The sequence below is a fragment of the Anser anser genome (assembly GCF_964211835.1).
Source record: "Anser anser genome assembly, chromosome: 14".
NCBI classification, from domain to species: Eukaryota; Metazoa; Chordata; class Aves; order Anseriformes; family Anatidae; genus Anser; species Anser anser.
The window spans coordinates 7,216,564-7,235,910 of record NC_139735.1 but is presented as its reverse complement, the minus strand read 5'-3'; the positions used below and the strand labels follow the sequence as shown (position 1 = coordinate 7,235,910).

At 40.2% G+C, this 19,347-nt stretch overlaps 1 protein-coding gene across 3 annotated transcripts in view; it reads right to left on the bottom strand.

Moving 5' to 3' along the window:
- The window catches only part of GALNT10 (polypeptide N-acetylgalactosaminyltransferase 10), an 87,661-nt gene that overhangs the window by 28,159 nt on the left and 40,155 nt on the right, over positions 1-19,347 (bottom strand). For all 3 annotated transcript variants that reach the window (XM_083798613.1, XM_083798614.1, XM_083798615.1), the window contains exons 2-4: positions 17,479-17,581; positions 16,491-16,629; positions 12,836-13,002 (exon numbers count right to left, since the gene is read on the bottom strand). In XM_083798613.1, coding sequence (XP_083654739.1) covers positions 12,836-13,002; positions 16,491-16,629; positions 17,479-17,581 — 409 coding nt within the window. The remainder of the gene's footprint in view (positions 1-12,835; positions 13,003-16,490; positions 16,630-17,478; positions 17,582-19,347) is intronic.

Sequence of the window (19,347 nt, the reverse complement as noted above, 5' to 3'; positions counted from 1 at the left end):
GACACCGGTGCCCTTGCTCTTATGAGTACTATCGCCCTCATCAGACTGAGCAGCGCTGCAGAAACCAGGAACCTTCCCAGACACCTTCCTGCATTATTCAGATGCCATGGAAGTTCTCTCTGCCCTACCTCCTGCTGAAATACTTAGATTATGAAGAAATGAAAGTTGCTGAAGAAAGGGAAGTTGCTACACTCTGGAAATCCGGAGAACTTTCTCCCTCCAGCTGTAGGGCACATGGCACAGGAGAACTGAAGGACCTGTGAGATCTCCTTGCAGCCACACAGGGCTAGTTTTTCTTTCCCTGAGGTTAGTTTGGTTACTCTCTAAGCACCAAAAGCAACTGTTTGCCCAGCCTTTGTTTACTGGTTATCCCAGCCTCCTGTCCCAACCTTCCCACATGCAGACATGCTCATTTAAGATTACAAACGAGCCCATTCATCTTTACTTAGATACTTGGGCCTAACGTGCTGTTTAACAATTTAAGAATGAATTATACTTCTTCCTGAATCTATCACAATGTGCAAGTCAGGCCTCCCTGAAATAGAAAGCTCTACATCATTGAAATTAACTTCTCCCCCTGTTTTGGTACAGATGAGTAATCCTTTTAAACAGCAAATGTGCTGTTATGCAAACAGGCAGCACTTACACTAGTTTTAATTTTCCTTCAGTGTTTTCACTCTCTGATCAGTGAAGTTTCAGAGGATAATAAACTGATTTAATAAATTACTGTGAACGCCAGTCCCAATAATAGCAACTGATTAAGCTGATCACAGCCTTCCAAGCAGAATCTTCTTACAAAGGAAGAAGAAAAGGCCTGGGAAGGGAGAATATCAATAGCTGTTGCTTCCCTAATTATAATTCTGTGGTAGACTGCCTAAAAATGACATTTAGCTCTGCAGACCTGCGCTGTGCCAACACTCTGTCCTGCTTCGCTGGCAGTGGGGACTGTGCCCAGTTTTCACAGCACACCCTGCATCAGTGTTGGGTCTCAGCCCTGGGGAAGCTGTACCACCCTACTTGCTAATACATATAATATACAGAGACTGTATATCATATATATTAGCTGTATAGACTGTATATTCACTGTATATACAGAGACTGTATATTATATAATTAGGTTTCTGGAAATATTTGTTCTCTTCCTAGATGTTCACTGACAGAAATGTTAACTGTATGTACAATAAAATGCACAAAAGTAGAAGACCTAAGAAATAAGGCGGACTGCAAGTTGCTGGGGGCAAAGGCCACATGTGCAAACCTGTGCTGCATGCTTTCATAAACTCAAGTTGTTTAGACTTCAGATGCCTTACACGTATCAATAACTTCCTGAATTTGTAAAGGGAACTTTCTCATAGCTTCCTCCACCCTAGAGCTGACATCCAAACCCTGCTCAGTTATGTTTTCAGGAGATAATGGGAGTGAACAGAGATAAAGGATTAACCATGAAATGAGAAAATTCACTTAATGGCATAACATATAAATACACCTAGACCCCAGGGAAAGTTTAGTATAGGCTGCATTTCCCAACGAGGGAAATACATAAGGAATGATCATCTTAGCTATGGCATAGCCTTTTATTCTTTCAGGAAAGTTTAATTTGTACTGTTTCTTCCTGAGGGAATCCAGAAAAAAAATCATTTACTCATCCTTCCTTCATGCTGTAAGGTTTAAGCACCTTTTGTTCATTAAGAACAGTGGAGCCAGCCTGTGTTGTATGCATCAGTTCTTACATCTTCCATACTGACTCCCTACTTCATTTACAATATTAGTTTCTCTTTCTGCACCAGTCTTTCCTAGGATGAAACAGTCATTCTCATTAGTTTACTCTTCTCCCTTCCAATTTCATTAAATATGTATCAAGATTAAAGCACCCACTTAGTTTTTTTCCTCCTCTGTTGACTGTATTTGATCCAAAGAGGTGATTTTGTGATTCAGTTATTTCCCTGTTAATTGCTTTTGATACCAGAGAATATTTTGCTGACATACTACATAGCTACAGTTTTTCAGCTACATAGCCTTCGCAGCAGCTGAAACAGAAGCAAACTCCTTGCAGCACACTTAATATTCAGCACAAGTTAGATGTAGCCATGGTGACTAGCAGGAAGGGCATTACTGTCCCAAATACTGCCTTTAAAGTGGGGAATCTGTGCCCTCATCTTGAGGCCAAACTGGTGTTTTTGATTATCTAGCTGCTTAACCATGGGGATGTCTGTACTCCTGCTCAATGCTAATATACTTTCACTAAATTGAGAAATACTGCATGGGCAGATGAAAGCACTGAAAATCGTTAAGACAAGCCATTGCACCAATGGCATCGCCACTGACAGTAGTCAGAGGCTCATGTATGCGCCACACGCTGGTTCAGGATCCTGAAAGTTTATACTTCACTTTCCCTACTGGAATTAAAAATCATGAGACTAAATTAATCTTTAACTGCCTTTAATCCATATTATCAATTGCTTTTTGAGCACTGCAGAGACAAGCAAGGGTGTAAAAGCGTTTCAGAAGTTTACTCACAGGACATAACCAACTCAACACAACTCTGCAATCAGCAGGCTTCAAAACAGAACAAATGCACAGGGAATGAATGAGTCAGAGGAAGCTGCTGTGCTAGAGGGGTTAGCTGCTTCTACTTCTGGTTAGTGTGTCAGTATACTACTTGCACTGCGGATAGTGATGTATTGGGTAAGATATCATGACTAAAACCTATGACTGAGATCAAACAACCACCAAATTGCCATCAACTGGAGAGATGCAGGCAGATAAAGCGTTAAGACATTTTGTGCTGAAACATTTTGGAACATATCAAAGCTGGGAGATTAAAGCCTTAAAAGTTTCTGATTTTTGCTGGAGAAAAGCAAAAAAAAAGAAAAACAACCACAAACAAGCCAGTCCACAGAGGTTCAGCTTTACGTGAATACTGCTGATAAAGGCAAAGAGAACTTCTTGGCCTGAAAGTATTTGGTCTGTGCAAAATAACAACACAGGAAGGATTCTAGAAAGTGCAAGAATTAACAGAAAAATCTATTCTGGACTTTTCTGTTAGAGAATATGCCATTAGGTCCAAGATGACCCACTTGAAAGTTGCTTTGATTTGATAGGAACGCATCCCTTTGGAGTCCAAAAGCTTTGATCTCAAGTGTCTAAGGTGAGGAAGAATAATTATGAAGGCTAAAATTAATAGCACAGATCTACAAAATTTTTGCTTTGGGGTTGCAGCCAGAGTATTAGAAAACTGATAATCCATCATTCCTATGATGATACTCTTATATTATTAACCATGAATGACAAAACATTTGCATTGTAGTCTGTAAGTCAGAGAACAAAAAATGAAATATTTGTCAAAGAAAAAGTTACCAATATAGATGCAGAAAAAAAAACAGATATTTGACTTGTAGTAACAAACTCTGGCTTTTAAGAAATTTATTTTACAAACTTAACACTTCACTCATTTCTTCCAGACCTCTTTGCCATCAGTTCCCAATGCTCTTGTTTACTTTATTGGCAAGAAATGCAACTATTACAGTAAGTTGCTGACATCTGCCAGAAAGGTCAGTAAATCTATTAAGTCCTGAAGCACAAATCCAGGACTGTTCACAGCTGTGCTGATACCACAACTAAAACATATAATGGAAAACAATATTGTTCTCACCTCACACATTCATTCTAGCTCGATGACACAGGGGAGAGGGTAGTGCTGATAGCTGAAGGTGTGCTGCTTTGACACCTTCAGCCTTGGCCTCCACTGTCCAACACAGCAAACTACCATGCTCCACTGGAGACATCACACACCTAGCTTACTGGTAACAGGCAACAAAAGTTTCCATGATATTTATGAATAGATGCTATGTTGAAAGAACGAGTGTCCCACTTCTTTATTGAGAAAATATCACTGCAATTAAATCTGTGCAGAAAATGTTTTAGATTATCGCTTCTATTTCTAAATTGCATTACCTACCGATTTTCTCAAACCAAAGAAGTTTCCACCTGTATCAAAGTCCCTATGTTAGAACAGCTGCTTGGTCAATACCACTGAAAACGTTCACTGAAATAGCAGAAACTGTGATTACCAATAGCAGACATCACATACAAGCTCTGGCAAAGGGTGTTCAAATCACATTTCTAATTAGCTTCTATAGAGAAGCAGCTGTAAAGCATTAAAATGCTGATTTGCACTGCAGCTGACAGGTATCTAGATATTTTTGACTTTTAGTAGATGAGGACACATACTTCAAGGTGAGGAGAAGAAAATTAAATCTGTTTTCCTGCAGCTTGCACTAATAGCTAGCTACATGCATTGGGTATCATAATAGCAAGCGATGCAGTTAGATTTATTTAATGAGCTGTAATGGAAAGCCTGCTCCTCAATTATTTTCTCTAAACTTTAGTTTGCCAGACATCCTTCACTACAAAATAATTAGCTCAGAAAGAGGTCAGAGTAAACTGGACCCTTTTAATCTACCTCATCTCCTTTCCAGAAGGATCCTTCAGCAGTAGCAACTGATCTTAAAGTAATAAATACAAGAAGATGAAAAGTAAACCAGTGAGTTAATTTAGGCTGTCACAAAAAAAGCTCAAGTAAACAACTAAAATGGGCCCTCAGGTCCTTTAAAACACTAGAGAATATACTTTTAATACTCTACAGACATTGCTTAATGAACAATGCAATTTTTAGATATCCCTTTACGAAGGTACACACAGGTACAGAAACAGCATTTGAAGACATTAAAAAATGAATACTCAAACAGGAAAAAAATAGAAAATTGAATCCCATCCACATTTCGTTGTGCATCCAAAGCAAATCTTATCAGTCACTTTTCTGAAATATCCCACATCCATCAGACATGGCCAGACGTAGAGAACAAATTACTTGTTCTCATTAACTGAAATTGGACAACTGCACCTGGCTTTATGCTCCTCCCTCCTCGGTGCTCACTATAGAATAGAATATTGCGTAGTCCACAAATTCACTACAACAACACAAACACTCTGCTGTGGTACCTAATCCACACAGGAGTTTTGGTAATAAACATCACATCTAGACTGTGGGTCACAACCACGTAAGTGACTTTGGAGCCTGAATCGTATTTCACTTGTAATTTTGTGCCACTACTTGAGTGAGTGATAGTCAAAGGTCAAAGTCATCATAGAAAAATTGCTAAAGTATTGGCTTCCATCAGAAGCATTTTAACATTGAAAGTCTTAGAACTTGACTGCAAGTCTGAGAAATACTTAACTCCTTACACTGTGACTTCATGCACCTGGTAGTGTTAAACCACAAGACAGAGGGCCATGCTGAAACTGGGCATCATCCAGAAGCTGAATTTTAATGACATACAAATATCAAAGAGTATGTTTTGTGGTAATTTTATTCTAATGAAAGTGAAAAGCATGTTTTTCTCAGACTTGCAAATGTGTGTACCTAGAAGGACCAACCTGCTGCCACTTACCCAAGGGGAGATGTCACTGATAGTTATTTCAAAGCTGTTATGAAAATCTAAATAAACCTGAGATGATTTGCAATGAATGTTAAGGGCAAAAAGAACCACCTCTTCATCCTGTAACTTAATTTACAAAAATAATCCTTTTATAAGTTGTTTGAGACAGTTTTCACAGGTTCTAAATGAGAATTTGAAAGAAACATTTAAGAAAAGGTTGTAGAAAAACAGTTGCCTAAGAAAAGCTTGTTGTTCCCTCCCTCCCTCCCCCCAAATACTTCAAGGTTAAAAGCTTTAAAATAATCATATTCAAAATTCAGTACGAAAAACTGTCACCACTTTGTCCTAAGCACAGTCACTCTATTCAGAGATGTACTAACCAGATGCACTTTAGTGCATTTAAGAAGAAAAAAATGACTTTTACAGTGCTTGTGCCTAAAGATGAAAAGATAATCTCTTTAGCTGCATAAATCCTTTATTGTTCCATTTAAAGATCAAAAAGAATTCAGGTTTTAAACCCTTTTCTATTTCAGATACTAAGAGCATGATTTCTTTCAATTAAAGCCTGGCAGATGTGGTTAATGGAACAGAGTTGTATTTGCTACATACCTGATGCTGCACCAAATTACACATTAATCATCCCTTGCCTTTTCCCTTCAGTATGCTGTGCTTAGTGACATGCCCTTCAGACCAAATTATGCTACTTGTGGTTCAGCCAAGTAGCCTTACCCACATTTGTTTTCCATTCAGATTATCCCATATTGTTACCTTCAGAATTACTTGTACTGCAATATAAATATTAAAAAGTCACGGGGACTTATCTTTAAAAGGGAAAAAGGGGATTTGGCTGCAGCTACCTTTGACACTGAACAGATCAGCTCCAAGACTCCCAACAGGAAACTTTGAAGCAAGCTACAGAATGGTGGAGACAGCACAAACAGGGAAAAGTGAGCAACCCTAGAGGGTGAGAGGACGAATGAAATGGAAAAAATGTTGGTCAAAGGCAACTTTATCAGAGGTGAAGCCAGATGACATTGCTCAGGGAAAACACTCCTTGGACTCCTTTATTAAAGGGTCTAAAAGACTATTGCTGTCTTTCAAAGATGAGCAGTGGTCTCAGGTTGTATTCTGGGCTCACAACACTTAGGTGTCTTCCAACCATAAAACAGCCGCTATAATTCTTATTGCACACAGTCCTGCTGAAAAAAACAGCTAAGCAAAGAGCCTGTAAAAATGGCAAAAGACATTAAAAATGAATGAACAAAAACATTTTCAGAACTCCTAAATTTTCACAAAATACAGCTCAGGGGAACAGAGCGGTGGTGGAAGAAAGACAAAGTTTTAACCTGGAACCACCCTAATGATCCCCCAAGGGAAAATACAATCCCATGCACCCTGCTTATAACATTTTTCTCCTAAAAATCAAATATAACTGAGTGTGCATGCCACATTCTGAAAGACTTTTTTTTTAATCTCAGAGCCAGAAGGTTGATTTTGCAATTGCATTGTCATATTGGATTAAATATATTAAATTCATTCAAAATTGTTACTGCCTTTCAGTCACAGGTGTGGATTTTGACTGGCTACTGTAAAGAGGACGCTAAGTCTTTATGTATTGCCGCTGTACATACATACTACGCCGTGAGGCTGACAGCCCAGCTGAGCAAACACTTCCAGAACAACCCTGATGCTCCGAGACTGCAGCATTTTCAGTGCTGCCACGTTCAGCTTCAGCACTGTATCACCACAGGGCTTTGCAAGTAACATATGCTTCAGAGATGACTGATGCTGTGGTTCTCATTCTTCAACAAGGGACAACACTTGTACTAAAACACTGCCATTTACACAAAAGGAGTCTTAAAACTGAGTAAAAACAGGCTGTCAGGCAATATGCAAATAACCAAATGGTAAAATGTGATGCATATGAAATTTAAGCACTTAGCCACAATCACTGATTTCTGTCAAGCTAGACCATAAAATAAGAAATACCTACCCAAAGTACTTTTGAACCGCCTGTGTGAAGGTTTTCTTATGCATGTAGCTAACCCCAAATACCTGGCAAGATGTTTCTTTCAAATGACATTCAACAAGAGGTACAGCCTTCTAGCACAAGGTTTACAATGCCTTGAATAATTTAAAATTTTCAATTACTGCTAAAGGTGAAAAGGTAAAAATATGACTTTTTAATTTAAAAGAAGGTCAGAAAATACATGATATCAGTTTGTTCCAGGTAATCATACTAACACAAACAATTTCTTCAATTTTTTGAGGTATGTCTTGCCTAGGCCGTTGCCTTTTGGTGACTCAACAAGGCAACTATGGCATTGGGGCATACAACGTGCTTGTGCAGCCCATTTTATTAGGTCTACTCTTCCAGTACATTTGGATTTTTGGATTCCCTCATTTTGGAGTTTTTCTTACCTATAAAGGCATGTCAGCTTTCAATGCTGCCTCTCATAACATCCTTATGGACAAACCAATTGAAATATTTGCTAGGTAAGTGGACAGTAGATTGAAAACTGGCTGAGCTTTCAGGCCCTAAGGGTTGTAATCAACAGCTAGGGGGCTGGACAGTCACTAGTTGTGTACCCTAGGGGTTGATATCAGTGCTAATACCATTGAACATCTTTATCTAAGACCTTGATGATGGAACTCTGCCCTGTTCTTTTAACTCTGGGCTGAACATTCACGTAGCAAGAGACAAGCGCAGCTTTGCACTTGCTCATGCAAGCTACAAGAATTAGACGGAGACCAGCAATCCATTTTGCATAAGACACACTTGAGATGAACAGCTTGACTCCTCCCAACTGTAGATTCAGATTGTTCACCTAGAAACAGAAGCAGCCCCCGAAGAGCCACAAACTGCCTGTCTGCTATTCACTGCCTGCTGGCAATAATAAAACGCCAGAGTCGATACAAAAACCTGCAGTGTTACAGACTGACCTGCATTTCAACTTCTCTTCCCCTCCTCATTTCTATGATATAATGGAACTCGCTTACCGCTCAACAGTGTTGTAATTAAATAATCAAAAAGCAAACAAGTTTCACATCTGACAGTCCCCAGGAGAAAATTGATATACATGAAAAAAGCATTTTAGTTTACTTAGGGCCATTCTGGTAACAACAAGCTCTGAGGGATATAATTAGTACCCTCCAAGTCAGCATATGAAAAGGCTTAATTTAACTGAGATCAGAACTAAAGAATAGCCATATAAATGAAAAGCGAAGCCACAAATCCACGTAGGACTGCCACAACTAAGCATTTTTATGATCAGGAGTTCTGAAGATATAATTCACATGTATAGCATTCTGATTTCTGCTTATCCAGAGGGTGTTATTTTGGACCACCATGATATAGCTGAGAGTCTTTAGCATGGGTCTTCAGCAGTTCTCCCTGGGATGCAGGAAAAGACAATGTCAGGCAGCTCATTTTTACTCTCCAGAAATAGCTACTGAATTGGCTTCTCCCTTTAATATAACCTACACTCTTCTGCATATTAAAGCCTGCCTATTCCTTTTAAATGCTTATGGTCAGGAAAAGAGAGTCGTTATAGCAGTCCTATTTGGGAATGCTATGTTGATAATAGAGACCAACTATAAATCACCCCACAATATTTACTCCATTGTGACCAATGGCACATGCTGGAAAGCAGCTTCTTTTAAACCAGATTATGAAGACCATCTAACAAGGGTATCCCCACAGACAAAGAAAGCCCAGTGTTAGCAAAGGCAGCTGCTGGAGGCAACAGCATGCCCTGCTGCTCAGGCAAACTGGACGCTACCGCTGCATGGCATTAGACTGGTCCCACTGACAGCTGGGCTTTCCCAGAGCAACGTGGTTGGTATGGAATCCAGCACTAACTTTGAAATAAGGCTCGATTTTGATCATTTGCTTTATATTTCAGACATCCAATAAAATTCCAGACAGCAAGTTGTTCCAGCACATTCAGATTTTTCACATACAAAGCAAAGGAAACATTTCAAAAGCATGACTTGTAAAGCTTTTGCTGCTTGCTGTTACGATTTGTTGTCATCAGGACAGCCTTTTTTGGCTGAAAAATGTTTATTGTTAAAGGTCACAGAATTGTGTCTCAAACAAATTAAGAAATAAATGGCTGTTGACACTTCCAGAAGATGATTCATCTGTCCAAGAGCTCCAATAATGAAAGCAACCCAGCTGCCTCTCAGGTATGCCGGAGAACACAGCAGCCGCCAACTAACCCAGAAATCTGTCTTCGCTCTCCTGTCACTGTTAGCTGACTTCTCAACTCTCTTCATAACCACACCAAGAATTTCTTACTCTCAAGCTTGAAAACAGACGAAAAACTTAGGAAAGTCAGAAAACCACTGATGTGTGCAGCACACTTACTATGTGATGTGTCTCCACATACTTCCTGATGTGTCTCCATACTTACTATTTCTATTATTAAGTCCTCTTTATGTGAAGTAAAGATTCTCCGTGTATGAGAATTGACCAGATAGACAAAAAAGACTGATGGATTGACACTAATCACCACCTACAGAAACTAGTGCAATAGCAGAACAACAGAGCAACACTAACAGGAGAACCCCAAGGGCAGCTGTGCAAATTCCAGCACCTTTACCCCTAAATGCAGGTCAGTTCACAAGACGTGCTAGCAAGAGGGATACAGTCTCCTTGTTGGGGATAGCCCGGTTTCTGAAGGTTAGTCTTTTTAATGAGCTATTAAAATGCTAGAGGTCTGTTTAGACAACCCTCAAGTGAAAGGCCACCAGGAGGTACAGCAGAGTATATCTGATATTTTATCTTGTCCGGATAATCTCTCGATAAAAAAATAATAGGGTTTTATTGAGCGATTATTCTTCTCATCTTTTGCTATTCACAGGAGTTTACGATGACTGTTTACTGATCTCTTTGGGAAAGAAGCTGACATTTACTGTTCTTACTATGCTTCTCTGATCTCAAACAGGCCCTCCAGCTATCACCATGTTCAACAATGGTTCTATAATTTCAGAAGAAAGATTGTTACAAATCTGTGGGACTAGTGTTTGAAATAGAAGCATAGCATTCCACTTGGCAGACAACACAGAAGACTAATCATTTATGATTTTCAAAGAAAAACTCTCCTCACTATTAACTGCTCACCAGTTCTGTGGAACAGAGGTGGTGATGGTCATCAGCTCAGGACAGGAGATAAATAACCAGCGCAGTGATCTAACAGCCCATATCCAAGAATGTGGCTTTCTCAAGCATACATGCGAAGTAAAAGTTTTCCCAGAGCCTCTGCTCCTTCACACAGCTCAATTTGAGGTGTTAAATTATCAGTTTTCAGGTCTTGGGTTAAAGCAAGACTTTTAAAAAAAACACAAATTAAAAACAGAAACTTCTAACCAACAGCCTTTTGAGTCAAGATTATGTATTTAGGACTTCGCGCTCCTGCCTCCTGAAGACTAAGGATCTATTTAAACTCCAGGAGGCATGTGGAAGCCAGCTCCAGCGTGGTTAGGGAAGGAACACTGACTGCAGGAGAAGGAGAAGCAGCCAGCAGGAAACGCCACAGTGCAGATACAGAACTGACAGCAGGGAAGGAAATATGCTTCATCCTAACCAGTAATTGTCTCAACATGCATAGATCAACTGAGCTAGCGGGAAAACATTGGTTTCAAAAAAAGGTTTTTATTAGCACACTGTGCCTGTGTCTCATTCTCTTCCCTCGACAATTCAGCTCCCTGTCCAACACCAGCAGTCTTCTGTGTTCATCTGTAAATGGTTGCTGCACGCAAATCGATCTGAGCTACTTCCTGCAACCTCAGTATGGAAGATGGATGACTGACTAGAAGAGCTTGCATCTTGTCAGATGCAGGTGGAACAGAGCAAGAGGGACAGAAGGCATGTGCATGGACTGAGGAGGAGCAGAGATGGGAGAGCCATAGAAGTGCTGTCACCTGGCCAGAAGGACACATCTAGAGAACAAGGAAACCAGATCCACGAAAGACCAGATTTCATTACTTCTACTTTTCCCATAAGAAACCTGTTTGTACAATCCAGCTGTGGTTACTGCATGTCTAATTTGCTTCTAGACTGAGTAGCAATAAAGAGACCTTGTTGGGAGGGTATTTTATCTCCCAGCTTAGTCTGAAAATCCTCTAAAGAAATACTTCATATAACTGATTGATTTGTTCCAACCAGCATGCCTTGCTTGCAAACTAATTACAGACATACTTTAGAACAAATACTGTAGCTAGTGGGTAGTGCTTATTTTAAAGTCAATAAAGGTCAGAACACTAAATACTCACAAGCTCATTTTAGGAGTTTCCTATGTGCCAGAATTTTGAAGATGCCTCCTTTAGTATCCATACAGAGTGCTTTATCCTCAGTTGTATAATCTCAGTGGCAGGACTCAAACTATGCAGCTCGTAAAGAAGCTAAATAATCTTAGTAATTTTAATGGAGAAAACAGTTGCTAGGTCTGACCTTAATCCCTTAAAGTCACTGTACCCTCTCCAACACAGGAGAGCCAACTATTTCACAGGGCTTTCAAATTCCACCTGATCTTATTAACTCTGCAATGTCTACAGGACAGACATCCATTCTTCTTTCACTTGAGTGCCTTTTTCACCATAGCAAGGGTGCAAACTACACGTTTTACCTCAAGATATAAACTAAATTCTATCTTAATTTAAATCACACAGCATGTAAATATTTCAGAGAAAAAAAATCTCATCTTTCTGCTACAGAACAAGTACATTCAGCAACTCCTGGTATACATTGTTGCTGCAACAACTAAAAATGGTTCTTCCATTTATGGTGATGTCTTATGGCAGCAGTTTTTTGTCTTCAAATGTAACACTTAAACCCAATCCCAAATGATTGCTCTTTGCTTGAGACCCCTCTCCCTATTTTGTACTACAGTGTAAGTCAGCAAGGGAGAGCAGTCAAAGCTTTGGATGCTGCAGATTTACTTTCCAGGGGCACAACATTCAGGAGAAAAGCCAAATCATTGCAAGTCCAAGGTGGAAACCTTTTTACCAAGGTTTCCATTCTGTATCTAGAAGAAAACATGAGATGGAGGAGTGAGCTATTTCCCTTCCACCCCAGTTTTTTTTTGTTTGTTTTTGGAATTCCAAATGTCAAACACCAAATCCTGCTCAGCTAGCTCCCTCTTTGTGGTGTCCAAAACACAGGACAGCCTATGCTATCAATAGCTAAAATAGCACAAACTGAATATGGAACATGATTTTTGCTAGACTTTTGGCCTTTAAAATATCCTGGAACAAGATTTACCTGAACTCTGCTGCTGGCCAGAAAGAAATCCTCTAGTCACCTTCCTTATACACCTGTTCGCAAGTTCATTGATCCCTTAAGTAGATAAGCAGAGATAAAGATAGGGTAACACGTTACTCGTGAATTATCATACCTCTGTCACTGAAGTCATCCACCAGCACTATCTCTGCTATCAGCTCGGGAGGGGAGCGGTTCAGGACGCTGTGCACTGTGCGGAGGAGAGAGGACCATCCTTCGTTGTGGAACGGTATGATCACACTGGTGTTCGGAAGCTTCTCCAGGTATAGTTTATTCTTGCAGCTGGACATAGATAGAATAAGGTCAAAGGTGGTGCCAAGAGACACTAACACTTCCATAGTAATTTCCATCAAGCAACTCAGTTCATCCAATTTATGTAACTGCCTAAAAACCCACTTATTCAAGACAACACTGACCTGGTCTAGTTTACCTTGTTTTGAACACAAAGCACTGGAGAACTGGAATGAGACTGGAAACTCAGATCCTCAGAGTCACCATATGGACCCCTCAAATTTGTGGGCATTCCCCCATGCCGTTAGTCTCCCTTAAGTCTGAAATAGGGGTAATGCTCCCTTGTCTTGCGGGTGTGTTTTCAGGATAGCCTCCCGAAGAACATTCAGACTAATGCAGTAAGTGCAGTGTTTATTTTCCTGCAGGTGCAGCCCTGGGAGTGGAGTTTGAACTTTTTTAAACAGGTAAGACCTAAGGCCATACAAAGCACAGTTATAGTTAAAATTACCTAGCAGCTGTTCACTAGCAGGTAAATCTATTACATTCCCAAAACCCCAGTCCAGTGCAAAACAGACAGAGGTAAGTACATGAGCACGGATTTTTGGAACATGTTAACGACAGGGCTAGCAGGGTGGGCTGTCCTCTTTCCACTATCACAGGAGGGAGGCCATCCTCCACTCACTGCCCTGCCACAACACTGTGCTTATCACGTGAGAGCTGATTTGCAGAGTAGGATTTTAGCACATGCACAGCAGATTGCATGCACACAGGTGGTTCCCTCCCTGTTCTCAGAAGGGCAGATGGGAACAAAATAGCTCTGGCACTGGAAGCTTTTTCCTGGTGCCTTTCCCAGGGAATGGAGAAGGATACACCTACGTTATACAAGCCCAATAAATCTGTGATTACAGGAAGTGACTGCGGTGCCTGTGTGAAAGGACAGTGGCTTATTCTGGGTCTAATGAATTGTCTTGGGGTACTGCCAAGAGCTTGCAGGCTATGGCTGCAATGCACAGATTCAAGATGCAAAATAAAGCTGCACGGACTGCTTTCATCCAGTCCTTGGCATTGCAATCAACCTTCTTCTGAGGTAGCTACTATCTATAATTCTGTTACAGTATGAAACAAGATCCCCCAAATCTCTTCTAACCCTTCTTAAACTGCAATTCTCATTTTCTGACTTGAACAAGTAGAAACTTTAGCTATTAAGTTTAACCATTAAACATGGAAAGAAACAGTTTCCCTCCAGCTATCACATCGGCAATTGCTTTACAAGACCTGTAAAATTAGTATTTAATATTAAAAAAACAGAGGCACATAGAGGAACTATTAACTGGGGAAGACATGACTGCTGAAACAAAAGGCTGCATCGTCTTGGGTGCACAAGGTAGATCCATCCAGCATGCTCCTTTCCCCAGTGCCCTGCAGGTTTCCACATTTAAAAGCAGAGGTGAGGCACTGGTTCACACACATCCACACAGAACATCTCAGAAGCGAGCTGGTTCAGTGTCAGCATGAGTGTTTGGAAATCCACGGGATTTCCAGACCCTGACAGGCGATGCAAGCCAGCTGGCATCTCTGCCCAGGCAGGGGAACGCCGGCCAGAGTTCGTGGAGATAACAGGGCTCTCCCCTCTCCTGAGGCTGCAGAGCTGCACAGCGGCTCCAGCACCTCACTGCTGCAAACAGTGGCTGCTTCTGTCCCTCCCCAGGCCAGCTGTTGGGAAGAACCTCAACCATGGTCCCAAAGCATAGTAAAAAGGCAGGCCAGATCTCTTTTTTTCGCCAGTTCACCTTGTGCTTACACTCCCTTCTACCTCTGGGCACACTTTCAGACCTCTGAATTCCCATACTCTTACCAAAAATAAAAGGCTAGGTAAAACAAGTGCTTTAAAACACAGCTTGCTTCTTTCTATAGTGCTCTTTATGGACTTTACCTCAGCCAAACTTCATTATGAATTGCCCCGATCCGGCTCCCAAATAACATGAAACATAGCACCTCAAGTGTATCTTTTCTTTTAATGGGTAGGGAATGCACAACAGACCTTTCCAGTTGTGAATTCCTTTACTGAAGATCTCCATTAAATGCAGCCCCATTCCCTGCCCAGCTAATCCTAGCATCCATTATATACATGTTGTTTATCCTCATCTTGAGACCTCCGCAATTATAACTCACTACTTTGGGGGAAAGGATGTGTCAAACATCAAGCAAAACCAGCTGCAGCAGGATCATTAATCCCAGCTTAAGGTGTTGGTGACTTAGACACTTCACTTATTAATTTTAACTGGGGACTAGAGTCAGAAGTTTCACATTTTTAAAAAGTTTAAATTGCAGAATTAGCAACGAGGGATCAGCAACTTTGTGAAGCATTGGGGAATGTAAGGTGATATATTAACACCTCAGGTGAGGAAATACTTGTATTGTCTAAAGCTTAAATTCTGACAGCCCATGGCAGCCCCAAAAGGAAACTATTTAAGTTAGCAATCTCAAACTATGTCCTAGAATTTCAGTATTAGCGGACCAAACATCTTTAGTTACCTGAACAACCTCTATACTTAAACATTTCAGTTGTATGCCTAAAGCATTTATAGAGCTATACTCACTACGCCGGTTTATGGGTATACATTGAGAAAGGGTGTCAAGATAGAGTATATGGTTAGGTGGCTGTAACAGCTGAAGAGGAGCTTTCAAATGCCCAAATTATAAAAACCAATTTCTGCAAATTATACCTCATACATAAAGTAAATGCTGGATTCAGATTCACTAAGTTGTGATAAAAATGGCTTTGCACAAAACAAGCTTTCACTCAAATGTCTAACAAGGCTTTCAAATTAAAATCTGCAGTTTAAAAACCTCTCAGCTTTGTATCAACAAGAGTTAAATAGGTGAACTCAAAATCCAAAATTCAGTCAGAACTAGTTTCTACTTAAAAGCCCTGGAAAGGTTTTTAAGAGGAAGATGTTATTGCTGATAAAACTCTTCCTCACACAGAGTGGAGCTACCCCAGTCTTGTTCTGCTCCTAAAAATTTCATGGTCATTTCCAGCTACAGGCAAACCTAAGAATCAAACAGTGTTTAGTGACAAAGTTATTACCCAACTGTGCTTAGTGCACTTGTGAAGCAAGTCAGACATTTACACCAGCTTGTACTATAGAGAGAAATAGCTCTGTCTTGTTAGCTGCTAAAAGTTGTTGGCTATGTCCGTGGGCTCAGGAACTGAACTGCCTGCTTCATCTCTTGCAACGTCACACCTCTTGTTTAAGTTCAAGATTCCTTTTGTGCAGGGCTGCAAGATTTTAGTAATTTTAACTAATTTGGAATTGAAAGTCATTTTTTTCCTGGTTTGTCTCCTCCATTTCCCATTGCAATCATTACACACTGTCCTTTATGAGTAAGACAGCAGTGCCAACAGGAACCCAGCTGTGAAAGGCTTGTATTTGACAAAGATACAAAAGACCATAAAATAAAGAGAGCACTCTTGCAGATGTGGTAATTTAGAGCTTATAAACTTTCGCTTGTTGAAACGTAAACTGTGTACTCACTTTGGATGTCTGATGTCTGGAAGGGAACGATTCAGAGAAATTTTATCACTGACAAAGATATTAAAGCCATTTTCCCTGTATGCCTGGTCCACCCGCTCTGCATCAGTCATTGGGTAAGGTTTTCCCTGTTCTCCATTTCCTATAGACAGAAAGTAAACATGCATCGTTACTACTAATTGGTGCTTAACTGGCCAGAAACTAATCCATATATCAAAAGGACGGCAGTTATCTTATAGCCCTTTCAAAACTCCTTCATTAGGTCTGTGCTGTATGTCATACTTAGCGCTAGGTCAACCATATCAACCTAACAATTTTATTTGATAAGAGATTTTGCTACGAATGACTTAGCTGTGCAAATCATACAAGTTAGTCTTCCTTCTAACATCAGAAACAGACGAAGGGGCTATGGCAATGCTGGGGAGGATCCATAGAACATTTTTTGTTTCACAGCAGGAAGAATACATATGGTTTAAATACCTCGATGTTGCTTTTTTCAGCACAGATGGATATGTATATTTAACAACCTGAGTTCTTGTACAGAGGAAGAAGAGCCCTTGCAGACACACCAGCGTAAAGCTGTGATGCTCAAAATGGACCCTTCTATATAACGCAAGACAAAATCCAGGACAATGGAATAAAAGTTGAATGAATGTTATGATCAACAACATTTTTTTACACCTCTTTTCTTTCTGGATCCCTTACCACTTTTGGGAAAGGCTTTTTTTTTTTTATAGTAAGCTTCTAAAAATCAATACTGTACCTATCCTAAAAATACCAGAACGTTATCGACATCCTTTCATCTCATAATGGTTATTTTAGAGTTGGTGGAGGCAGCTTTAACTGGGATTACAATGCAATAACTGTTGCATCATGCCAACAGCATCTTGACCCTGAAGTTCAACAATACGTTCTGCGCTCAGACTACTAAATAAAATCAAACTGATATACAATCTGTATTAGAACATGCACAGTAATTTTACGTACATACCCACACGCTCTGAGTCCCTCCTTATGGCTTCTTTGTTATGCCAGTCCTTTTTCCTTTGTCCATCACCAAAGTAAGGGTCTTTCTTTTGCCTCACGTACGATGCCTTTTAAACAAAAGATTGGATATATTACAAACAAACAAAAAAAAAACCAAAAAACTTGTGAAACATTTTTTTGATAGCCTCCCGCTTCCTGTAAGAGAAGACAATACATCTTCCTCAAGGTCAGACTCTCACAAGCAGGCAGTTTTTAACCCTGAAAGGGATGAGGAAGAAAGCAAGTTTTGCTTGCCTCAAAACAGTACTTTATCTACAGCTCAGTGATTTTTTTTCAAGTGCAACATCATGTATGCAGACCAGTATTCTTAATCAGAGAATCTATTAAAAGCTCCCATTTTCATTTTGAAAACATCTAATACATCTTACTTCCTATTTAATTAACAATAAAGCTTTAATGGGTGACCTATTGCAGGATCATTATTAATGAGCACACTACTATACCTGAATAAAATAAAAATAAGATTTAAAAGGTCATTTATTAAGACTCTTGCTGCTCAACTTAAAAGCAAGTTTCACATGAGGCATGAGCCTGCACCGAATGCAATTAGAGCTGCTCTTTTCATGATGTTTTTCCCGAAATTCAAAAGCAATGAGTGCTTTGGGAACAAGTTAGCAAATGAAAGATGGGGTGAATTCTGGTTCAAAGAGACTATGGTGTGTGGAAATAAAACCGCGATACATCTCTAAAAGCACTGACATCCCCAGAAAACAAGGAAGATACATATGTATATATATTTTAAATAGGGTTTAAGATCAAGAAGAGAACATCTCTAAGAATGAGAATTTTTCTTTTTAATTCATCCGACTTGCAGAGCAAGCTCCACAGACTACAAATTTCTATAAAGAAAAAAAGCTAAAGCAGGGAAGTACTCACAGGGCAAGAGGCTTCAAGTCTCACTCTAATGGGTCAATCAAACTAAACCACCACCAATAAAAAGCAACAGCTGGCATAGTAACCTTGCAGAGTTATCAGATATCTCTGGCATTAAAAGCACAGATGCCATTTGCTTTAATAAACTACAAACTCGTTATTTTCATGCCTAGATTTGTCTTGCACAAGTAGGGCATCTGGGCATTTTACTTGCTATTTCACCACTCCCTTCTGTCTGCTGGAGCACATCTCACTGCAGTCTGGCAGACAAGCTCTGCTGAGCCTTGCTGTGAAGGTTTTGCAGGTTATCCCCGTCAGAGCATCCTTTCTCTATAGCCATCAGGAAAGGCACGCTGCTAGTGCTTTCTTGACTCCAGCTCAGCACCCTCCGTATTAGCTTACAACACCATCAAAGACGGATTTAAGCTAAGATGTCCAAGTGAAGTAGAGAAGCTGAAGGTGCATGCTCTGTTTGCTTGGTTTTGGGTGGTGACCCTTAGCAAAGGAACTGCACAAACAGCGTGAGTTGTGCTGGCTGTATTACCAGGCCAGAGGGTAATAAACAAGTAGTGCACAAGAAATAGAGCTCAACCTGATTAAGAGCTGCCCTGTGAACTATTAGAACTTGCTTGGGATTTTCTTTTCCAATTCAAGAGATTAAAAATCATTCCAGATCCTTTCAAATCAAGGATCACAGAGTGATTTACACTCAGCTGCTTGACTTATCTGGCAAGACATTTCACAGACCTGGCAGAAGTTGAGCTTCATCCAAGAAACCAGACGCTCGGTTACACGTATCAACGAGTATCAGTATCAGAGCATTTCCCTTCCTGCAATTCAGATTTACTTTCACTGCAGGAACACTGATGGGCACTCGAAACGGACAAGGAGTCACACAGCTACTTCTCAGCGTGAAGAACTATTACTGAACTTCTACCTG